We start from the raw sequence: 24,586 nt of genomic DNA on the forward strand, positions 1-24,586 counted from the left end.
CGGTTGCCCATCTTGAAATGGCCTGTGCCACATTTACCATAGCTTCTTTATTAAAGCATCTTTATCCCAACTATTCCTCATACTCATTAAGGTGGTGCAATCCCTAGATTAGCCACTGAAATGACAGTACTGTAGAGCAAGAGCATTAGAATATACTGTGCATGCAGCCTACAAACTCCACAACAAACAGACAAATCGAGGAGAATGTTGAGTAGGGGCTTGGTGGCAACAGGTATATGACATTGAAATAGTGAGCAAAGCACACCGCACACAGCTTTCCAGTGAGGATTACACCAGATTTAACCCTATGAATAACAGTGATTGCTGATTGGTCACACAGAAAGCATGCCACTCTGTGAGCTCAACAGGTCGCTTGCTAAGAAGTTCAGTACCTGTTCCAAGGATGAGACTCGTACCGACATTATCCTGCCAACTATCCTGCTTGACTTGACAATGTATGTGCCTAAAGTTCTTACTGGAGACTCTTTCAGGATATATTTATATTGCACGATCAACTGATGTCCTGTAAACTCAGGGGGACATTGGCTGGAGAAAGCCACCATGGCTTGCTTACATGGACCACGACTACTGAATTTGGAGAAAACCCCTCCTCATCTTCAGTTCAATGACTTGATCCTGACGGGCTACCGGCCAATTTCAACCTTTCAAGGGTGCATCAGAAGCTTGTTCTACTTGCACAATGAATTTGGTAACATTTATACCCATGGTAAGTATACGGCCCCTACCGTTGATATATGAACTGGCATAGTTTATTGATAATTTACACTTCAGAATAACTCATGAATGTCTCATTATAAATGCGTTTATATATATCTAAATGATTATACATATATAACTGATAATTGTAACGCTTATACATTTTCATGTTTACAAAAAATGTATGAAATACTAATTGATTTATTGTTGATACTATTTACAAAGTGTAGTCACGATTAATAATTCAATATAAAGTGTTATCTATGGTTCTCCTGTTTTTTAAAACTAAATTGTCTCATCTCATGTGTATTATGTATTTAATGTATAGTCTAAGTGTGTATGTAGTCTTTGTAGGCTAGTAGATGTCTTACTACACCAGTAATGAAATTGTTAACAGCTGCAAGTTTGAAAAATAGGCCACTTTGGGCTACTCTCACTTCTGGGCCATTTACATGCATACCGGTACTTTACAAGTATGTGTAAAGAGACAAGGATATGGGGGATTACTGGTAATCTGTCCTTGTCCTGGATATATTGCATTAGTAATTGGCCTTGGAGTTGTATGATTGACCCATTAAAGTGGTAAAAATAGTCAAAACACTTTTCTATCTTTGGCAACAACTCTCAATTAGGCTATGCATGAAACTTAGGCTAAAAAAAGCATGGAAATTATCATACATGTAAAATATGATGATAATAATTCATCCAAAAAATTGAGAGTTGAAAGATAGAAAAGTGTTTTGACTATTTTTACCACTTTAATGGGTCAGGATACATTTTGTTTGTATGATTATTTCCCACTCTCTCAGAAACCCTACAACTGAGATGTGCATAATGCTATGCAATGCATAACATTGCATAACATTCGTAGTTTAAGCACGTGCAGCTATGCACCCTTGAACTAAGTGTGGCAGCCTCTATGATGTGACTCCTCCTTGGATATCCTCTGTAGCTAAGCACATTAACACTAACTCTAACTCAGGAGGGGATTAGCATAGGAGAATTGCTCAGCAGGCTGCAATACACCTGTGAGAGAGACTTCAGAGAAATGCAATGGTGTTGGACAAAACAAACTGCAGGGCTATTATACTATGAGGGCCATTTCAAGGACACAGAGTAAGCCTTTATCTGGTGTACTCCCCTGCATATACTGGTACCAATATACCTGACCTAGACTGTGTTGAATCCACTGTGCCTCCATCTTGGTACTCCTCCGAAAAAATATTTTGGAAGGTATATAAATGCATTTATTAATGTCAACATTAGTTTTTGCCACATTGACTCTATTACAGACAACGTAATGTATACTTTTAAATTATATTATGTGAGCTAAACATACAAATAAAATGAAAACAAAATCACACTTTTAATGTCCCCACTACAACAAAACATTATTAAATACATGTCATCTTTACCTTGAAAGATTGAATTGAAATACCATAGAATTCAGATACTGTAGAATGTGCCAAACCATGCCCATGTGGATGTTCAATGGTTAGTAGTGGCCATGTTGTTTGAGGTGCTAGCCTGGAAAACATTGCATTGAGAGATCTGAGACCATGTTTTAGGTTTTGTGCAAATCGGTCATTCGGTGCGAGAGGAGTAGCGTTTTAAGTGTTTTTCACAAATTCAAAATGGCTGGAAAATCCATCACCTTATGGGTCCTAGAGGCAAATGTTTCTTTTGAGGAGAGGGACATATGTACAACATTTTATGACTCTAGGGGAGAATCCTAGTTGCATACTCCTCACGTCCTCTCTCCTCACCTCCTCAAAACAGGACTTCTGGCTTTCTCATTTAGTGGGTTTTGAGAAGGAGAGAGGACACAATGAGTATTGAGATTCTCCCTAGGTCTCATGGGGTGAAGGGCGTGACCTTTCAAAGTTTTCATCTTCAATTGCTTGTTATAGCACCACCATGTGGCCAATTTACATGGCACTGCTTGACAAGATGTTGCCCTTTACCTTTTTTGCAAAGTCTCAACCTTGTAGGCCTTACCATCTCACAGGAATTTGAATTTGTGTGAATTTGCCCTTATGGAATAATAATAATAATAATGAACTCCAACAAATACAATAAGGTTTCTTGCAGATTTGCTGCTTGAACCTCTAATTAGCAAAGCATGGCAAAATAAGAGTCTAGACTTCAAAAGTCGATCAATACTGAGATCTCCCTCCATCCATCCAGGAATCCCATTCTTCTGTTTCCTTGTGCTGCTGCCACTTAACATCCCCTGGTCCGAGGTGGAGCAAACGTGGATGTGTGTGTTCCACTACCTTGCCTGCCTGTCCCCCACCGTGGGCTCAGTGCTTTACCACACCTTCATGAACCATGAGGGCGGGGAGCCCATCTACGACACACTCCTTTCCCTTGACATGGTCGGAGTCTGCCTGGTCAACACCTTGGGTAGGTAAAGTCAGATTCCAGATCAGTTGTTTGAAATATGTTTGAAAACGTATCCTTCCTTCCTATTCTCATCACAGTCACACACATCCATCTTCATTGACTCTCCTGTTTCTGTGTCAACCAGGATGCCTGCCCATCATCTATATCACCCTGATGTGCTACCCTGTCACTTGCATCCTGGCCCTCCTGACCTACAGCCTAATCTCAGCCTGGGGCATCCTCTGTGCCACCACAGCGCGTAGCAACTATGGGCGCCTTCGCGCTTTCATCTGGCAGGCCCTCTTCCGTGTGCTCCTCTTCCTATTCCGTTGGCTGGGCGACGGTGTAGGCAGCCCAGCTTCGCTGCGCCTCTTCTTCACCATGGACATGCTGGCTATCATGGGTGGCCTGGTGAACCTTAGCCGGGTGCCCGAGCGTTTTAGCCCAGGCCTCTTCGACTACTGGTGCAACAGCCACCAGATAATGCATGTGCTGGTGATCTGCTCCATTATCTACATGCACTGGGGGATGCTGGAGGATTTAGCCTGGATTAAGACATTCCAGTGTCCGGTGTTGGAGTGAGGGACAGAGAACAAATAGGGCTGGGACGTAGGATTTGAGGGGTGGGTAGGTGTGACCATAAAAATAGAATGACCAGAATGAACAGCCCCATTCAAGTCTATGTTCGGTGATGGGTGGACTGGCAGCCATATTGAATGTACTTACCGATAAGTACACATTAACATTTCTGTGGTCTGAGGGGCTTTGAACCTTCTCGTAAATTATATTTCTATGGGTGACAAGTGAAATGAATGTTTTTAACATGCACTTTAGGACTAGCTGCTGAAATTACTGTCAGGATTACGATTGATTCACTGTCCATTTTGAAATATTCACCCCCATACAGCAGAAGAATGTAGGGATAAGAATCGATTGGTGCTATTAATGATGGACGTCAGGGAATTGTTGTTTTGCTTTTGAACCCAAATTTCAGTGTTATTACTTTGCAATGAGATGGACACACATCTACACGATTCTGTATCAGTTAAAATGCAGTAGGCCTTTGCCTCCAGTGACCAACATAACTGTTTTCAATGAAAAGGATTGCAATAAATTAAATAAATATATATTTCTATCTCCTGTTTCCAGTAATACTCCCTTTCAGTATTTGACCATTATAATTTTCTTGTTAGAAACAAATGTTACTGTGGCATCAAAAAGTACAAAAGTTACTACGAAAAGAACATGGCAGGACAAGAAAACGTAAGCTTTGGCGGTTTAATTGCAAGAAAGAGATATATATATATACACACACTCGAAAGGAAAAATGTAGATGCAAAACTCTCATTAGAAATCAATTATACATGTTTTATCAATATTAATACACTGCATTTTATATCCAGATCAATCAGGTGTGCATTTTCTGTGTATTTATTATTATTTGTGTTTTATTCAGACTTGGCACCAAACAAATTACAGGCTTAACCATAGCATTAATGTAAACCAGACTTTATCTTTCAGGCTTAACATTGGTACCACTTCTACTTGTACTGAACCTTAAACCCAAAAGCACAAGCATGTCAAATTCTGTGAGTATGATGATAAAGCAATAATGGTCAGGTTTTGCACTTTATGCACTCTATTTCTTCTTGCAACTTTGCGCTGTGTTCCTCACAGTTCTGCAGACTAAGAGTACCCCCAGGTCTAATTTCTCTGTTGCAGTGTGTCATTTATTCTTCATCAGAGCTGCTGTCATCCTCAGGCTCCGATAGATCAGCGATGGGGAAACGCAAGATTGCCGCCACTCCACTGAGCTGGGTCAACTCTGTACAAGGGAGAAACAAATGAGGCTGCTCAATTGTTTAAGCAAATTATACAGTATTTGGTTGACAAATAATAAATATCACACACTCAATGATGCAATGCTACTCAGTAACCCTATCAGTGAAATTCACTATGGTGTTTCTCAATATGCATACAACCGTATCTCCACACTCATGCGCCGAGTGCATTCTCCGACCACATTCTTGTGAGTACGTTCTTGTGAGAAATGCATAAAAACACATTTGAGAAGCACTCGCACTCCCCCTACTGTGTTACCTTACGCTTCACCTCCCCATTCACCGAACCTTCTTCTAGCCAAATCAATGGCAACAATAGACAAAACAAGATATATACAAAGCAAACTTCCTAATTTTCAGCTAGATATGTAAATCGTAATAATCTAGCTAGCCAGCTAGTTAAACAAGAAAAAAATGACCTAAAACTAAAGTTATGCAAGGTAGATGTATATTTTTCATAGGTTGCTACCAATTCTTCGTGGCTAGCTAGCTAGCCCTATTGACTTAGGGCAATAAACTTATCCATTCACTGAACCGTCTTCCAGCCAGGACAACAATGGCAATAGAGACGAAACAAGATATACACAAAGCAACCGTTTTACTTCATAACTATCAGCTAGCTATATGTGAATCGTAATAATGTAGCTAATCAGATAGTTAACAGGCAAAAATGACCTAAAACTATTATTATGCAAGATAGATGTCAATTGTTTGTGGGTAGTTAGCAAACAATTATTCGTGGCCACCTGGCTGGTTAACAGTACTATAGTAGCTAGCCCTATTGACCCTATTATTAGCCCTATTATTATGGGCTTGCGATCTACGGCACGTAGGCAGGTAAACATGCCAAAACTAACACAGCATGTATTTATTAACATATCAAGATAAAATATCGTAGTCAGGCAACATATGAAAAGTGAATAGGCAACATTTCATTCTGAAGTCGGAGTGTTTTTTCTTACGATTAAGCTCAAATAATGGCCGCCATTTATTTCAATAAATGTTGCATCCTTTTGTCAGTAGTTGCGTACAAAATACTTTCCGTTGACGTTTACGTCGATGCATGTACAAACGGAGTACGCATTTGAGAAGTGCCCTCTGTGCTCCGTTTCACACACTTTGATTTGCACTCGCACTCCGACCCTACCGTGCTCCAATTTGCATGCTCGGAGCACGGCAGTATGCATTGAGAAACACCCATGGTATACTACCAATAACACATCTGTGAAATTGGCATTGACATGTCACTGAATATGGAAGGAACAAAACGTACGTTCTCCAGATACATGAAGGCTTGAAAATATTCTGTGGAAGAAAATAAAGAGGATCAGAATGAGAGTCGAGGACATGATCACTATAAGAAACAATCATCATAATTACAGTATAACTTGTCTACAGTAGCCTATCATATTTTTTTTTACTCATCATATTTTCACCATTATCATCGTTTCTCTTTCCTGCCTATCCCTACCTCACGGTTCCACCATTGTCTCTCACGTTGTCCACCAGTCGTACGTATCTACTCCGTGTGGCCACATCCTGGTGCCTGGGGACAGAGACATCCAAATGAAATGAAGAACATGCACAGATAAGCGACGACACCCCCTCACAGCTCATCTTCTCGCTGCCTGCTCTTTCCATGACATAGACTGACCAGGTGAAAGCTATGATCCCTTATTGATGTCACTTGTTAAATCCACTTCAATTTGTGTAGATGAAGGGGAGGAGACAGGTTAAAAGAAGCATTTTATTAAAGCTTTGAGACAATTGAGATGTGTTGTGTATGTGTGCCATTCAGAGGGTGAATGGACAAGACAAAAGATTTAAGTGCCTTTGAAAGGTTTATGGCAGTAGGTGCAGGCCCCCTGGATTGAGTGTGTCAAGAACTGAAATGCTGCTGGGTTTTTCACGCTCAACAGTTTCCCGTGTCTATCAAGAATGGTCCACCACCCAAAGGACATCCAGTCAACTTGATACAACCATTGGAAGCATTGGAGTCAACTTGAAGAAGTCATTCCCCAACAAATTGAGGCTGTTCTGGGGACAATTCAATATTAAGAAGATGTTCCTAATGTTTCATACACTCTGTGTAAGTCTACTTATCTTGAGAATAGAATAACTTTCTTTTTTTCTGGAGGGAACTTTGGTTGTGGCATTCGAGTTAGGTTATAAACACACATGAGCACAATTCACACATGACAGATACACATGCATTGTATGTGTAGGTCTCTAACCTCACTTTCTCAAATATTTATATAAAAACACACACAAAATAAGTTTTCCCCCACAGAAATCCAGATATACTTCCATAAAACTACATACCTGAAGAGCTTATCGCTAATCAACAAGATGTCAATAGCCAGTGCTTCGGAAGCTTTCTCCACGTGAGCCAACCTGCAACATCAAGTGAATAGAAAGGTGTTTAGTAGTGGTGGAACATGAGGACTCTCAATGTCATAGTCAGTCATTGGCATCGTGTTCAGTAGGGCACACCATAGCAAAACGTTTTGCAACGGAAAACTTGTTCTTATTAGCCTAATTCAGATTTTAGTTTAAAGAAAGAAAACAAACCAAAACAGGGAGGGACCATCTAGATGTGTCCAACAACGTACATTTTCGTTTTCTGTCGCTAAACGGTAAAAAAGTGTAAAAACTGTTTTTGCTGTATGCCCTAATGAACACGACTACGGTCTCTCTCTCACCCATAGAAGGCTCTGTCGGGCTCATGTTGTAGCATCTTGTAGAAGTCCTCCAGGGCTTTCACCTCCCCTGCTGCCTGTGAGTCACAGAGAAGACAAAGCATGAATAAACTGCAGTGTTCCTATTGAAAGGACCACGCAGCTGGATTAATAGACTATTAGTAGGATTAATAGACTAAATGGGACACTCGCCTTGGTATCAGACAATCTAGCCGTGACAGCTGGATCGCATAGAATCTCTGCAGGAAAAAAAAACAACCCAGTAAGCATTGCCCCACAGAAAAGGAAGAAATATCAAAACAACATTCTGAAATAAAATAAACATAAATAACACATTACTTAAAGTTGACAAGTATATGTATTATTACATCTTATAAGCATGATAATAAGATATAAGGGGTTACAGATGCTTATAGCAATTCTTACAATGCATTACAACCACATTAATAATGCATTGTAATAATACATTGTAACGTTATCAAAACATGTTCCCTACCTTTTAGGGAGTATTTGTGTCCCGAGGAGGAATGGACTAACATGAACTTGGGCCTATTCTCCAGCAGAATCTTGGAGTCTTGTCGGACTGCTTCTCTGAAGAGGTAGGCCATGAACTGGTCCTTCACAAACCCTGGACTGGCCACCAGTATACACTTCACCACTGACACAAAAAAGACAGAGGACCAGAGTGAGAAAGAGGTGATATTAGGTAAAAGGTGAGTAGGTGTGTAGGCGGAGAGACTGTCACGTGATCTAAATCTGCCCCATTTCACAGGCCAGATGATGCCTGCTTAATCAGCCCTGAGTTGTGTTCAGTAGGGAGTTTCACCATGAAGGGGGATATACTAGAGGACCCACCGTCAAAGTTGATATGTCTGAGGATCCCCTGCATCACTGCCTCATAGAACCTATCCAGGGCCTGAGAGAGGGAAAGAACCCATTAGGAAACCAAACCCTTGCGCATACTGATTGTTAAGATGCTTACACACAGGAAAATAAAATACAGCCGCCTCCATTGGTTTCTATGTAAAGCTGGCAGCAAGTTTGCCTCCCACCCTGGCGAGAGCGGAACAGGGAGGGACGGCAGCTGCCACCAAGGGCACGCGAGGTACATGCTTCTCTTCCACTCCAGTTAAACACTTTCATCTTCTCGTGCTGGGTGCAGCTGCCTCTCCTCTTGCGAGGGATGGTTGCCCCCACCTCGGGCCCTTAGTAGGCTCATAGCAGGGGTCACCAGCACCAGGTTGGCCAGACTCTCATGCATCACCAAGGCGAATTACTTTTGTATTACCATAGAATAGTCAATATGGCAATATACCATGTCACACGGATTTCAAATACTTCCAGGAACACTCAAATGGCAACTACTCACTGATGGTAGAACTGTTGTATGGCATATGATCATTGTTCTGTGTTTGTTCCAAATATGACAACAACCATAGTTGGCTACACAGCACAAATAGATCTGGGACCAGACTAGGATTATGTAGCATAGTTATAATGTAACAGAGTTAGTTAGATTTGCAGCATGCCGCTAGTGCCGACTTTGGCAGCTCCCTGTCTGTAAGCCCCTTTAATGATGGGGTCATGAAGCCAATACTGACCTTCTCGTGCTGGGTGCAGCTGCCTCTCCTCTTGCGAGGAATGGTCACCTCCACCTTGGCCCTTAGTAGGGTCATAGCAGGGGTCACCAGCACCAGGTTGGCCAGACCCTCCTGCATCACCACGGCCGCTACGTCTGCCTTCTGGGTGGGGTCACACGCCTGCTCTGAGAGGGCCACAGGAAATAGAATAAGAGTTCAGGTTGCATACAGGCCTAGGTACTCAAAACAGGGTTCGCACTCTGTCGTAAATCTATTTACTTTCCCACGACTTTCCATGTCTACAGATAAGAATTTCCATGTGACAACTTTCACACACATTCGGCAATGCAATGTACATGTTTCTGATCATTTACTGTATAAACTGTGATCCATATGAAACATTCCCTGATTTTCCATAATTGCATCAATGTATTTACTAAATTCCCTGACTTCTCCTGTCTGGAATGCGTATTTGAAAATTCCATGATATTCCTGACATTTCTCGACCAGTGGGAACCATGTCAAAACAGGTCTCAATACAGAGAACCATATGAAAGACTTAGTGAGTGGAATACCTTGAAATTCAATGATTTTGATTGACAGATTACGTACAAAACAACAAAACAGGGATTTAAGCCTTTGAGGAGCACCATCACCTCACAGGTTACAAGTACACACTAGAGGTCGACCGATTAATCAGAATGGCCGATTAATTAGGGCCTAATTAGGGCTGATTTCAAGTTTTCATAACAACCGGAAATCTGTATTTTTGGGCACCGATTTCCAATTTTATTTTTATACCTTTATTTAACTAGGCAAGTCAGTTTAGAACACATTCTTATTTTCAATGACGGCCTAGGAACGGTGGGTTAACTGCCTTGTTCAGGGGCAGAACGACAGATTTTCACCTTGTCAGCTCAGGGGATCCCAATCTTGCAACCGTACAGTTAACTAGTCCAACGCTCTAACCATTGCACTCCACGAGGAACCTGCCTGTTACGCAAATGCAGTGGAAGCCAATGTAAATTGCTAACTAGCATTAAACTTACCTTATAAAAAACAAGCAATCATAATCACTAGTTATGACTACTAATCCAGTTTAGCAGGCTATATTAACCAGGTGAAATTGTGTAATTTCTCTTGCGTTTATTGCATGCAGAGTCAAGGTATATGCAACAGTTTGGGCTGCCTGGCTCATTGCGAACTAATTTGCCATAATTCTACGTAATTATGACATAACATTGAAGGTTGTGTAATGTAACAAGAATATTTAGATTTAGGGATGCCACCCGTTAGATAAAATACAGAACGGTTCCGTATTTCACTGAAATAAACGTTTTGTTTTCGAAATGATAGTTTCCGGATTCGATCATATTAATGACCAAAGGCTTGTAATTTCTGTGTGTTAATTATGTTAATTAAGTAAGATTTGATAGAGCAGTCTGACTGAGCAGCAGCAGGCCCGTAATCATTCATTCAAACAGCACTTTCGTGCTTTTTGCCAGCAGCTCTTCGCAAGCACAGCGCTGTTTATGACTTCAAGCCTATCAGCCTAATGGTTGGTGTAACCAATGTGAAATGGCTAGCTAGTTAGCTGGGTGTGCGCTAATACCGTTTCAAACGTCACTCGCTTTTAGATTTGGAGTAGTTATTCCCCTTGCGCTGCAAGGGCCGCGGCTTTTGTGGAGCGATGGGTAACGCTGCTTCAAGTGTGGCTGTTGTCGATGTGTTCCTGGTTCGAGCCCAGGTAGGGGTGAGGAGAGGGACAGAAGCTATACTGTTACACTGGCAATACTATAGTGACTATAAGAACATCCAATAGTCAAAGGTATATGAAATACAAATGGTATAGAGAAATAGTCGTATAAATACTATATTAACTACAACCTAAAACCTCTTACCTTGGAATATTGAAGTCTCATGTTAAAAGGAACCACCAACTTTTATATGCTCATGTTCTGAGCAAGGAACATAAATGTTAGCTTTTTTACATGGCACATACATGGCACATATTGCATATTGGCACATATTACTTTCTTCTCCAACACTTTGTTTTTGCATTATTTAAACCAAATGGAACGTTTCATTATTTATTTGAGGCTAAATTGATTTTATTGATGTATTATATTAAGTTAAAATAAGTGTTCATTCAGTATTGTTGTAATTGTCATTATTACAAAAAAACAAATGGGCCGATTAATCGGCATCTGCTTTTTTGGTCCTCCAATAATCGGCATCGGCGTTGACAAATCATAATCGGTCGACCTCTAGTACACACTCACCGATCCTATCGAGGACGACACTATCCCAGATCTTTTTGGCAAGTGTGAACTTCCTGTTTAGCTCCAACTCAATGGTGTGGTAAGCCCCCATCTAGGGACAGAGGAAAAAGCACTTCCTTCACTTGCTACTACAAAACAACAACAAAATAAAATTGGAAACTCCACGTAACTTAGACCATTAGCATTCCTAGCATCATGATTTGTCTACTGGTAATGTGACAACGCCAAACTAACATAATAACAGTTACAGGGAAGTGGAAGTGCGTTGTTTTTGTCCTCAACGTTGTTAATCTCGGACCTTCACATATTGATTCTCTTGGATGTTGGTTCCCTTCACCCTCAGCTGGCAGGCCTGTGAGTCAAAGTCAATAGTATCCACACACAAACACAGGGTGGTGCGCACTCTCGAGCTCCCCACGCTGCCCGTGGATGACTCAGTCTGCACCTTTCTGAGGAATCAGGGAGAAAGGTATCATGGGTCACTAAGGCTGCGCTTTGTAGTAAAGGTGTGTGTGTGAGAGAGTGAGTGAATGAGTGAGTGAGTGACAAAGTGAGGTAGATAGCTTTTCACACTTGAGCTGTAATGCTCTAATTATTTTTGAATTACCATAAAATAGTCAATATGGCAATATACACTGCTCAAAACAATAAAAGGGAACACTTAAACAACACAATGTAACTCCAAGTCAATCACACTTCTGTGAAATCAAACTATCCACTTAGGAAGCAACACTGATTGACAATAAATTTCACATGCTGTTGTGCAAATGCAATAGACAACAGGTGGAAATTATAGGCAATTAGCAAGACACCCCCAATAAAGGAGTGGTTCTGCAGGTGGTGACCACAGACCAATTCTCAGTTCCTATGCTTCCTGGCTGATGTTTTGGTCACTTTTGAATGCTGGCGGTGCTTTCACTCTAGTGGTAGCATGAGACGGAGTCTACAACCCACACAAGTGGCTCAGGTAGTGCAGCTCATCCAGGATGGAACATCAATGTGAGCTGTGGCAAGGTTTGCTGTGTCTGTCAGCGTAGTGTCCAGAGCATGGAGGCGCTACCAGGAGACAGGCCAGTACATCAGGAGACGTGGAGGAGGCCGTAGGAGGGCAACAACCCAGCAGCAGGACCGCTACCTCCATCTTTGTGCAAGGAGGAGCAGGAGGAGCACTGCCAGAGCCCTGCAAAATGACCTCCAGCAGGCCACAAATGTGCATGTGTCTGCTCAAACGGTCAGAAACAGAATCCATGAGGGTGGTATGAGGGCCCGACATCCAGAGGTGGGGGTTGTGGTTACAGCCCAACACCGTGCAGGACGTTTGGCACTTGCCAGAGAACCCCCTTGATTGGCAAATTCGCCACTGGCGCCCTGTGCTCTTCACAGATGAAAGCAGGTTCACACTGAGCACGTGACAGACGTGAGAGTCTGGAGACGCCATGGAGAACGTTCTGCTGCCTGCAACATCCTCCAGCATGACCGGTTTGGCGGTGGGGTGGCATTTCTTTGGGTTCCGCACAGCCCTCCATGTGCTCGCCAGAGGTAGTAGCCTGACTGCCATTAGGTACCGAGATGAGATCCTCAGACCCCTTGTGAGACCATATGCTGGGCGGTTGGCCCTGGGGTCCTCCTAATGCAAGACGATACTAGACCTCATGTGGCTGGAGTGTGTCAGCAGTTCCTGCAAGAGGAAGGCATTGATGCTATGGACTGGCCTGCCCGTTCCCCAGACCTTAATCCAATTGAGCACATCTGGGACAACATGTCTCGCTCCATCCACCAACGCCACCACTGTCCAGGAGTTGGCGGATGCTTTAGTCCAGGTCTGGGAGGAGATCCCTCAAGAGACCATCCGCCACCTCATCAGGAGCATGCCCAGGCGTTGTAGGGAGGTCATACAGGCACGTGGAGACCACACACACTACTGAGCCTCATTTTGACTTGTTTTAAGGACATTACATCAAAGTTGGATCAGCCTGTAGTGTGGTTTTCCACTTTAATTTTGAGTGTGACTCCAAATCCAGACCTCCATTGGTTGATAAATTTGATTTCCATTGATAATTTTTGTGTGATTTTGTTGTCAGCACAATCAACTATGTAAAGAAAAAAGTATTTAATAAGAATATTTCATTCATTCAGATCTAGGATGTGTTATTTTAGTGTTCCCTTTATTTTTTTGAGCAGTGTACTATGTCACACAGATTTCAAAGACTTCCTGAAACACTCAAATGGTAACCATCCACTGATGGCAGAACTGTAGTATGATCATGGTTCGGAGCAGGATTATATTAACCTGGTACCAGATCTGTTTGTGCCAAACATGACAACAAACATATTTAGCTACAAAGAACAAATAGATCTGGGACCAGACTAGGATTATGTACCATAGTGAAAGTGTAACAGAGTTAGATTTGTAACCTCACTCGATAACTTGAAATGTTTCCACCCACACGATCAAACTTTTCTATAGCGCAGTTGGCTAAGATGTTGTCAAGTGGGCAGTCCAGTGAGTTTGCAGGACAGAGAATCCGAGATTGAGTACCAGTGCAGGCTCGAGTGGAAGGACGTTATTCTGTTAAGCAAGCACAATGAAATCAGTCACAATAGCAAGTTACCTAATAGTGGAGGCCATAAGACTGTCACCGATCTGCAGTAAGTTGTAAGTGTGCCACATGTCCTCTGCCTCTTCCGGCATCAGTGTCACCTGACTGGGAGACACACACACACACACACACACACACACAACCTTGATAATAGAGCTCAGTTCAGGTTGTGTGAGATTGAGAGTAATCAAAATCAGCTGTAATGGGAATTGCTATTAGTGGTTCAAGTCTATGTTGGAAGGTTAGTCATTCAATTTGATCAAGACAATAATAACGGTTTCTGTGTAGCAATGAGGATGGAAATGTATTGAGCAGGGGTTTTCAAACTGGGTTCCACTTCCCCCAAGGTACTGCAGGGGGTCTACCGGTCAAAAGTTTGGACACACCAACTCATTCAGTGGTTTTTCTTTATTTTTTATTATTTTCTACATTGTAGAATAATAGTGAAGACATCAAAACTATGAAATAACACATACGGAATCATGTAGTAACCCCAAAATGTGTTAAACAAACCAAAATATATGTTATACTTGAGATTCTTCAAAGTAGCCACCCTTTTTTGCCTTGACAGCTTTCACAGCTTTGCACACTCTTGGCATTCTCTCAACCAGTTTCATAAGGTAGTCACCTGGAATGCAATTTCAATTAACAGGTATGCCTTGTTAAAAGTTTATTTCTGGAATTTCTTTCATTCTTAATGCGTTTGAGCCAATAAGTTATGTTGTGAGAAGGTAGGAGTGGTATACAGAAAATAGCCCTATTTGGTAAAAAACCAAGTCCCTATTATAGCAAGAACAGCTCAAATAAGCAAAGAGAAATGACAGTCCATCATTATTTTAAGACATGAAGGTCAGTCAAACCAGAAAATGTCAAGAACAAAAACCATCAAGCGCTATGATGAAACTGGGTCTCATAAGGACCACCACAGGAAAGGAAGACCCAGAGTTACCTCTGCTGCAGAGGATAAGTTCATTAGATTTAAATGCAACTCAGATTGGACACCATTAAGAAGAAGAAACTTAATTGTGTCAAGAAACACGAGCAATGAACATTAGACCGGTGGAAATCTGTCCTTTAGTCTGATAAGGCCAAATTTGAGATTTTTGGTTCCAACCGCCGTGTCTTTGTGAGACGCTGAGTAGGTGAACAGATGATCTCTGTGTGTGTGGTTCCCACCGTGAAGCATGGAGGAGGTGTGATGGTGCTTTGCTGGTGACACGATCTGTGATGTATTTAGAATTGAAGGCACGCTTAACCAGCATGGCTACCATAGCATTCTGCAGCTATACGCTATCCCATCTGGTTTGCGTTCAGTGGGACTATAATTTTTTTTTTAACAGGACAATGACCCAAAACACACCTCAGGGCTGTGCAAGGGCAACTTGACCAAGGAGTGATGGAGTGCTGCATCAGATGATCTGGCCTCCACAATTACCCAACCTCAACCCAATTGAGATGGTTTGGGATGAGTTGGACTGCAGAGTGAAGGAAAAGCAGCCAGATCTGTGCTTAGCATATGTCGGAACTCCTTGAAGACTGTTGGAAAAACATTCCTCATGAAGCTGGTTGAGACAACGCCAAGAGGGTGTAAAGCTGTCATCAAGTACCAGTCAAAAGCTTCATGGCTACCTCATGAAGCTGGTTGAGAGAATGCCAAGTGTGTGCAAAGCTTTCATCAAGGCAAAGGGTGGCTAATTTGATGAATTTGTTTCACACTTTTTTGGTTACTACATGATTTCATATGTGTTATTTCATAGTTTAATGCTTAATAAAGATCTTGTACCATTGGAATAGTATTTTATTCCAATGGTAACTAACTCTAATTTCCTTCATACTGGACGCAGAGACATACAAATGGTATCCACGGTGGTATTCTGTTGCAGCTAGTGATATTCAGTAAATAATTATTTTTCACATAAAAAAACTGTGCCAGTCAAGATTTGGACAAACCTACTCATTCCAGGGTTTTTCTTTATTTTTACTACATTGTAGAATAATAGTGAAGACATCAAGTTTTTAAATAAATAATTATCTGAAAAAGAATTATTTACTGAATATCACTAGCTGCAACAGAATACCACCGTGGATACCATTTTTATGTCTCTGCGTCCAGTATGAAGGAAATTTGAAGTAATTTCATGAGACAATGCCAACTAGCATTAGAACAATGTCGAAGTCTACAGGAACAGTTAACATGCTACCTGTTCCTGTTCACCTGACTGAGGAAGTAGATAAATAAATTACAGTCATTGGAGCTTATTACAGGGTTTTCTATGTTGAAAATTCTTAAGTGGGCCGTCTAAATGGTTATTTTCAGGATGGAAAAACTGTTTGTGTCAACTTAAACCAGATAGAAAGCATGCAGAAAAGATATTGAACTATATATATTTTTTTCTCAATAATACCATCGTTGAGAACTAACAATCAAATACAAGCAAAAAAATATATGAAACTTGTATTTTCCTACTAGCACTGACTTTGTTGATAAAATCATAACTTTGACGGAAAATGTACACTACATGAACAAAAGTATATGGACACCTGTTCATCGAACATCTCATTCCAAAATCATGGGCATTAGTATGGAGTTGCCCCCCCCCCATTGCTGCTATAACAGCCTCCATTCTTATAGGAAGGCTTTTCACTAGATGTTGGAACATTGCTGCAGGGACTTGCTTCCATTCAGCCACAAGAGCATTAGTGAGGTTGGGCACTGATGTTGAGTGATTAGGCCTGGCTCGCAGTCGGCGTTCCAATTCATCCCAAAGGTGTTCGATGGGGTTGACGTCAGGGCTCTGTGCATGCCAGTCAAGTTCTCCAACACCGATCTCAACAAATCATTTCTGTATGGACCTTGCATTGTGCATGAGGGCATTCCCCAAACTGTTGCCACAAAGTTGGAAGCACAGAATCGTCTAGAATGTCATTGTATGCTGTAGTGTTAAGATCTCTCTTCACTGGAACTAAGGGGCCAAGCCTAAACAATAAAAAGCCCCAGACCATTATTTCTCCACCACCCAACTTTACAGTTGGCACTACGCTGTCGGGCAGGTAGCGTTCTCCTGGCATCCACCAAACCCAGATTTGTCTGTCGGACTGCGTGATTCATCATTCCAGAGAACGCGTTTCCACTGCCCCCAGAGTCCAATGGCGGTGAGCTCTACACCATTCCAGCCGACGCTTGGCATTGCACATGGTGATCTTAGGCTTGTGTGTGGATGCTCAGCCATGGAAACGCATTTCATGAAGCGTCCAATGAACAGTTCCTGTGCTGAAGTTGCTTACAAAGGCAGTTTGGAACTCAGTAGTAAGTGTTGCAACAAGGACAAATGATTTTTAGGTGCTACGTGCTTCAGCACTCGGCGGTCCCGTTCTGCGAGCTTGAGTGGCCTACCACTTTGCAGCTGAGCCGTTGTTGCTCCTAGACGTTTCCACTTCACAAAAACAGCACGTACAGTTGACCAGGGCAGCTCTACCAGTGCAGAAATGTGACAAAATTACTTTTTGGAAAGGTGGCATCCTATGGCGGTGCCACGTTGAAAGCCACTGAGCTCTTCAGTTTGGGCATTCTACTGCCAATGTTTGTCTATGGAGATTGCATGGCTGTGTGCTCAATTTGATACCTGTCAGCAACGGGTGTGACCGAAATAACAAAATCCAATCATTTAAAGGGGTGTCCACATACTTCTGCATACAGTGCATTCGGAAAGTATTCAGACCCCTTCAGTCTTTCCACATTTTGTTACGTTACAGCCTTATTCTAAAATTGATTAAATTATTTTTTCCCCTCATCAATCTACACACAATACCCCATAATGACAAAGCAAAAACTGTTTATTTTTCTTCACATTTAATTCAAAAACATCACATTTACGTAAGTATTCGGACTCTTCACTTAGTACTTTGTTGAAGCACATTCGGCAGCGATTACAGCCTCGAGTCTTCTTGGGTATGATGCTACAAGCGTTGCACACCTGTATTTGGGGGGTTTCTCTCATTCTTCTCTGCAGGTCCTCTCAAGCTCTGTCAGGTTGGATGGGGAGAGTCAGTACACAGCTATTGTAGGTCTCTCCAGAGATGTTCGATAAGGGTTCAGGTCCAGGCTCTGACTGGGCCACTCAAGGACATTTAGAGACTTGTCCCAAAGCCACTCCTGCGCTGGAGCAGGTTTTCATCAAGGATCTCTCTGTACTTTGCTCTGTTCATCTTTCCCTCGATCCTGACTAGTCTCCAAGTCCCTGCTTCACCGTAGGGATGGTATTGGCCAAGTGATGAGCGATGCCTGGTTTCCTCCAGACGTTAAGCTTGGCAATCAAGCCAAAGAGTTCAAACTTGGTTTCATCAGACCAGATAATATTTTTTCTCATGGTCAGAGTCATTTAGGTGTGTTTTGGCAAACTCCAAGAAGGCTGTCATGTGCCTTTCACTGAAGAGTGTTTTCCGTCTGGCCACTCTACCATAAAGGCCTGATTGGTGGACTGCTGCAGGAAGGTTCTCCCATCTCCACAGAGAAACTGGAGCTCTGTCAGAGTGACCATCGTGTTCTTGGTCACCTCCCTGAGCAAGACTCTTCTCCCCCAAGTGCTCAGCTTGGCCAGGCGGCCAGCTCTAGGAAGTGTCTTGGTGGTTCCAAACACCTTCAATTTATGAAAGATGGAGGCCACTATGTTCTTGTGGACCTTTAATGCTACAGACATTTTTTTGTACCCTTCCCCAGATCTGTGCCTTGACACAATCCTCTTGGAGCTCTACGGACAATTCCTTCGACCTCATGGCTTGGTTTTTGCTCTGAACAGGCAGTTAACCCACTGTTCCTAGGCCGTCATTGAAAATAAGAATTTGTTCTTAACTGACTTGCCTAGCTAAATAAAGGTCACAAAAAAAAGAGAAAAGAGTGAAGGGGTCTGAATACTTCTGGAATGCATTTAATATATTAGCGTACTTACAACAACGGGTGATAAGTGATTGTCTCACCTAGCTATTTTAAGAAGAACACAAGAAGAATGAACTGTAATTAACTGCTCTGGATAAGAGCATCTGCTAAAAGGCCTTAAATATAAATGTCAAGGAGAATTGAAAATTCCAAAAACCAGGCACATGCTCATTGATTTTGTAATGTTTGCGCAGAGGAACACAGCATTAGCCATGGCAAAATGCACAGAATTCAAGTAAATTAGCTTCAAATCTTCAAAATGTGTACTGCAGAAAATGTGATTTACAACAGTAACATTTTCTGTATGCCAAGAAACCTTTACATTTCTAGTTAAAAGACTATGTTAGAGTTTACACTTCCTCATAGAATGAACTGTGGCCCGGGAGGTCTAAAATAAAAATGAACTCTTTACCAAATCTATTTATTTTAAAATGTTGATTACTTCTACTTGACATTCACCTTATGATAAAACATGACGGGATTATACACTACGCAAAAAATAAAATAAAGGGAACACTTAAACAACACAATGTAACTCCAAGTCAATCACACTTCTGTGAAATCAAACTGTCCACTTAGGAAGCAACACTGATTGACAATAAATTTCACATGCTGTTGTGCAAATGGAATAGACAACAGGTGGAAATTATAGGCAATTAGCAAGACAAGCCCAATAAAGGAGTGGTTCTGCAGGTGGGGACCACAGACCAATTCTCAGTTCCTATGCTTCCTGGCTGATGTTTTGGTCACTTTTGAATGCTGGCGGTGCTTTCACTCTAGTGGTTGCATGAGACGGAGTCTATACAACCCACACAAGTGGCTCAGGTAGTGCAGCTCATCCAGGATGGCACATCAATGCGAGATGTGGTAAGAAGGTTTGCTGTGTCTGTCAGCGTAGTGTCCAGAGCATGGAGGCGCTACCAGGAGACAGGGCAGTACATCAGGAGACGTGGAGGAGGCCGTAGGAGGGCAACAACCCAGCAGCAGGACCGCTACCTCTGCCTTTGTGCAAGGAGGAGCAGGAGGACCACTGCCAGAGCCCTGCAAAATGACCTCCAGCAGGCCACAAATGTGCATGTGTCTGCTCAAACGGTCAGAAACAGACTCCATGAGGGTGATATGAGGGCCCGACGTCCACAGGTGGGGGTTGTGCTTACAGCCCAATACCGTGCAGGACGTTTTTCATTTGCCAGAGAACACCAAGATTAGCAAATTCGCCACTGGCGCCATATGCTCTTCACAGATGAAAGCAGGTTCACACTGAGCACATGTGACAGTCTGGAGACGCCGTGGAGTACGTGCTGCTGCCTGCAACATCCTCCAGCATGACCGGTTTGGCGGTGGGTCAGACATGGTGTGGGGTGGCATTTCTTTTGTGGGCTGCACAGCCCTCCATGTGCTCGCCAGAGGTAGCCTGATTGCCATTAGGTTCCGAGATGAGATCCTCAGATCCCTTGTGAGACCATATGCTGGTGCGGTGAGCCCTGGGTCCCTCCTAATGCAAGACAATGCTAGACCTCATGTGGTTAGAGTGTGTCAGCAGTTCCTGCAAGAGGAAGGCATTGATGCTATGGACTGGCCCGCCCGTTCCCCAGACCTGAATCCAATTGAGCACATCTGGGACATCATGTCTCGCTCCATCCACCAACGCCACGTTGCACCACAGACTGTCCAGGAGTTGGCGGATGCTTTAGTCCAGGTATGGGAGGAGATGCCTCAGGAGACCATCCGCCACCTCATCAGAAGCATGCCCAGGCATTATAGGGAGGGCATACAGGCACGTGGAGGCCACACACACTACTGAGCCTCATTTTGACTTGTTTTAAGGACATTACATCAAAGTTGGATCAGCCTGTAGTGTGGATTTCCACTTTAATTTTGAGTGTCACTCCAAATCCAGACCTCCATGGGTTGATAAATTTGATTTCCATTGATAATTTTTGTGTGATGTTGTTGTCAGCACATTCAACTATGTAAAGAAAAAGTATTTAATAAGAGTATTATATTCATTCAGATCTAGGATGTGTTATTTTAGTGTTCCCTTTATTTTTTTGAGCAGTGTATATATTTTTGCTAACATACAGTGGGGCAAAAAAGTATTTAGTCAGCCACCAATTGTGCAAGTTCTCCCACTTAAAAAGATAAAAAGATGAGAGAGGCCTGTACTTTTCATCAAAGGTACACTTCAACTATGACAGACAAAATCCAGAAAATCACATTGTAGGATTTTTAATGAATTTATTTGAAAATTATGGTGGAAAATAAGTATTTGGTCAATAACAAAAGTTTATCTCAATACTTTGTTATATACCCTTTGTTGGTAATGACAGAGGTCAAACGTTTTCTGTAAGTCTTCACAAGGTTTTCACACACTGTTGCTGGTATTTTGGCCCATTCCTCCATGCAGATCTCCTCTAGAGCAGTGATGTTTTGTGGCTGTTGCTGGGCAACTCCCTCCAAAGATTTTCTATGGGGTTGAGATCTGGAGACTGGCTAGGCAACTCCAGGACCTTGAAATGCTTCTTACGAAGCCACTCCTTCGTTGCCCGGGCGGTGTGTTTGGGATCATTGTCATGCTGAAAGACCCAGCCACGTTTCATCTTCAATACCCTTGCTGATGGAAGGAGGTTTTCACTCAAAATCTCACAATACATGGCCCCATTCATTCTTTCCTTTACACGGATTAGTCGTCCTTGTCCCTTTGCAGAAAAACAGCCCCAAAGCATGTTTCCACCCCCATGCTTCACAGTAGGTATGGTGTTCTTTGGATGCAACTCAGCATTCTTTGTCCTCCAAACACGACGAGTTGAGTTTTTACCAAAAAGTTATATTTTGGTTTCATCTGACCATATGACATTCTCCCAATCTTCTTCTGGATCATCCAAATGCTCTCTAGCAAACTTCAGACGGGCCTGCACATGTACTGGCTTAAGCAGGGGGACACGTCTGGCACTGGAGGATTTGAGTCCCTGGCGGCGTAGTGTGTTACTGATGGTAGGCTTTGTTACTTTGGTCCCAGCTCTCTGCAGGTCATTCACTAGGTCCCCCCGTGTGGTTCTGGGATTTTTGCTCACCATTCTTGTGATCATTTTGACCCCACGGGGTGAGATCTTGCATGGAGCCCCAGACCGAGGGAGATTATCAGTGGTCTTGTATGTCTTCCATTTCCTAATAATTGCTCCCACAGTTGATTTCTTCAAACCAAGCTGCTTACCTATTGCATATTCAGTCTTCCCAGCCTGGTGCAGGTCTACAATTTTGTTTCTGGTGTCCTTTGACAGTTCTTTGGTCTTGGGAGTTTGGAGTGTGACTGTTTGAGGTAACAAGTTCAAACAGGTGCCATTAATACAGGTAACGAGTGGAGGACAGAGGAGCCTCTTAAAGAAAAAGTTACATTTAACATTTAAGTCATTTAGCAGACGCTCTTATCCAGAGCGACTTACAAATTGGTGCATTCACCTTATGACATCCAGTGGAACAGCCACTTTACAATAGTGCATCTAAATCTTTTAAGGGGGGGGGGGGGGTGAGAAGGATTACTTTATCCTATCCTAGGTATTCCTTAAAGAGGTGGGGTTTCAGGTGTCTCCGGAAGGTGATTAAAAGTTACAGGTCTGTGAGAGCCAGAAATCTTGCTTGTTTGTAGGTGACCAAAAACGTATTTTCCACCATAATTTGCAAATAAATTAATTAAAAATCCTACAATGTGATTTTCTGGATTTTTTTTCTCATTTTGTCTGTCATAGTTGAAGTGTACCTATGATGAAAATTACAGATCTCTTATCTTTGTGGGAGAACTTGCACAATTGGTGGCTGACTAAATACTTTTTTTGCCCCACTGTATGGGTAGTCTGGACAATAGAACGAGTCAAAATTCACCCAGGGCTGAAAAATAGCAAAAGAACGTTGGCTAAGCAGGAACACTAGCGCAAGCCCATAAGCTAATGAATGGAATCGAACGTTCACTGTGACGCTTAGAATTCAATTTCGCCTAAATGTCACCAAAAAAAAATGTATCCTTTTTAAAAAATTTAACACTACAATATGTTCTTAGGACGAAACGTAAAAAATAACAAATCGTGTAAAAAGTAAACATCCGCACATCGATGGTGCCAAGTGTGCTTTATGTCTGAATAAAATGAAGTAGGGGAAAAAATGGCAACGTATGACTATTTCTGGTCTAGCGACCGATGACAGGAGAGTACCCTGCCAAACCTTGTGTAATTAGAAAGAGGAGATTATCTTGATTAAAATGGTGTCCGCCTTGAAAAAAATCTAAATATACACATTGCGAGATATTTGGCGAAATATACCAGCATGCCTCTCCATAGGAAAACAATGGGGGTGAACTCAGCGTTCCAAGGGCAAAAGGTATTTCGGGGAGTACGCTGTCCAGCCTTACACAATTATAAAGAGGAGATTATACTGTTTAAAAATAGTGTCAACTTTGGAGAAAAAATATATATATATATATATATATATAAACATTGCGAGATATTTGGCAAAATAGACAGACATACCTATATTTCCCCGTAGTAAACAATGGGACGACCTCAGAGTTCCATGAGTATTTTTTGTTGTTGTTTACATTCTAACTAACCAGCAACGTGGGCAGGTCTCGTTGCCATCAATAGCAAAGCAGGCATTGTGACGTAGAGCAATAAACTGGGAATAGAACGTTCAGAAGGAGAGTTGGTGCCACGTTGCTCAATGGAACTAATAAGCCTGTTTTTTCGTGATTACTTCAAAACTACGGCAAGCAGCTGGGACATACTGTCATATTATGAAACTTGGCTCCACGACGGATGCAATCAACTAGTTCAACGGATGCAATGAGCTAGTTATCAGAAAGAAAAAAAAGCATTGTTAAAAATGTAATGTGTCCAGGGTCGCCGGTTTACCTGCGCGGGGGTCCCTGGACAACAAAAGTTTGAAAACCCCTGGTAATAAAGCACTCAGCACAACAATATTATAATGCAATGGTATTCCTATGATGATATTCTAGCTAAACTAGCTAGCATGCATGACTATGAGTATGGACAACTGCCCATAGTTTGTGCTCAGCAGCTGATAAACCAGGACGGCCATTTCCATGTCAAATTAAACAACACATGGATACAACATTGTTCTTGTTTAATGATGTATAGAAATGCATAAAATACACTGGTAGTGACTGAATAGTTGCATTGTACCAGAAGTATATACTGCTACGTCGGACACATGTGCTAACTAGCGACAGACCTGCGCAAGCGTTAACGTTCGTTAGCTTACCAGCTAGCTAACGTTAGCTTGTTGACGCTTACTTACCCGGCATTGTCTTTTTCGATATCTTTATGAAGCAACTTCATGGTGTAATAGCTTTGTTATAAACAACAGTATTATTTGCTAGCATATGAAGAAGTTATTATTACATTTAGCTAGTGTCATATTTACTTCCTCTCAAGTGTCTAGTTATCTATTTCTTTAGAATGAACCGCTCAAGAGAGTTGGGTTGGCGGCCTGACCTCCGTTCCGCCAGCAAGAATAAGTAATACCAAGCAGGAACAAGG

The 24,586-nt window shown here is 42.2% G+C and overlaps 2 protein-coding genes across 4 annotated transcripts; one reads left to right on the forward strand and one right to left on the reverse strand.

The window, feature by feature from the left end:
* Nucleotides 1-389: 389 nt before the first annotated feature.
* LOC115106718 (progestin and adipoQ receptor family member 4-like) lies at nucleotides 390-4,605 on the forward strand. Its single transcript, XM_029629722.2, has 3 exons — nucleotides 390-727; nucleotides 2,905-3,123; nucleotides 3,248-4,605. The coding sequence occupies exons 1-3, from the start codon at nucleotides 562-564 to the stop codon at nucleotides 3,682-3,684; spliced, it is 822 nt and encodes a 273-aa protein (XP_029485582.1). The 5' UTR covers nucleotides 390-561; the 3' UTR covers nucleotides 3,685-4,605.
* pelo (pelota mRNA surveillance and ribosome rescue factor) lies at nucleotides 4,367-24,572 on the reverse strand. 3 transcript variants are annotated; one of them, XM_029629720.2, is made up of 13 exons: nucleotides 24,345-24,572; nucleotides 14,117-14,209; nucleotides 11,803-11,953; nucleotides 11,505-11,595; nucleotides 9,244-9,407; nucleotides 8,498-8,558; nucleotides 8,139-8,300; nucleotides 7,835-7,881; nucleotides 7,646-7,719; nucleotides 7,266-7,337; nucleotides 6,415-6,489; nucleotides 6,217-6,248; nucleotides 4,367-4,927 (listed from the first exon to the last, which is right to left on the reverse strand). In XM_029629720.2, exons 1-13 carry the CDS (start codon nucleotides 24,383-24,385, stop codon nucleotides 4,833-4,835), a joined length of 1,158 nt encoding a protein of 385 aa, XP_029485580.1. In that variant the 5' UTR covers nucleotides 24,386-24,572; the 3' UTR covers nucleotides 4,367-4,832. The 3 variants fall into 3 exon arrangements, with proteins under 3 accessions (XP_029485580.1, XP_064864117.1, XP_029485581.1); XM_065008045.1 differs by having other exon boundaries at nucleotides 7,646-7,715; nucleotides 7,831-7,881; XM_029629721.2 differs by lacking the exon at nucleotides 24,345-24,572 and adding an exon at nucleotides 23,558-23,766.
* Nucleotides 24,573-24,586: the final 14 nt, after the last annotated feature.

The sequence above is a fragment of the Oncorhynchus nerka genome, linkage group LG23 (genome assembly GCF_034236695.1).
Source record: "Oncorhynchus nerka isolate Pitt River linkage group LG23, Oner_Uvic_2.0, whole genome shotgun sequence".
In the NCBI taxonomy this organism is placed as follows: Eukaryota; Metazoa; Chordata; class Actinopteri; order Salmoniformes; family Salmonidae; genus Oncorhynchus; species Oncorhynchus nerka.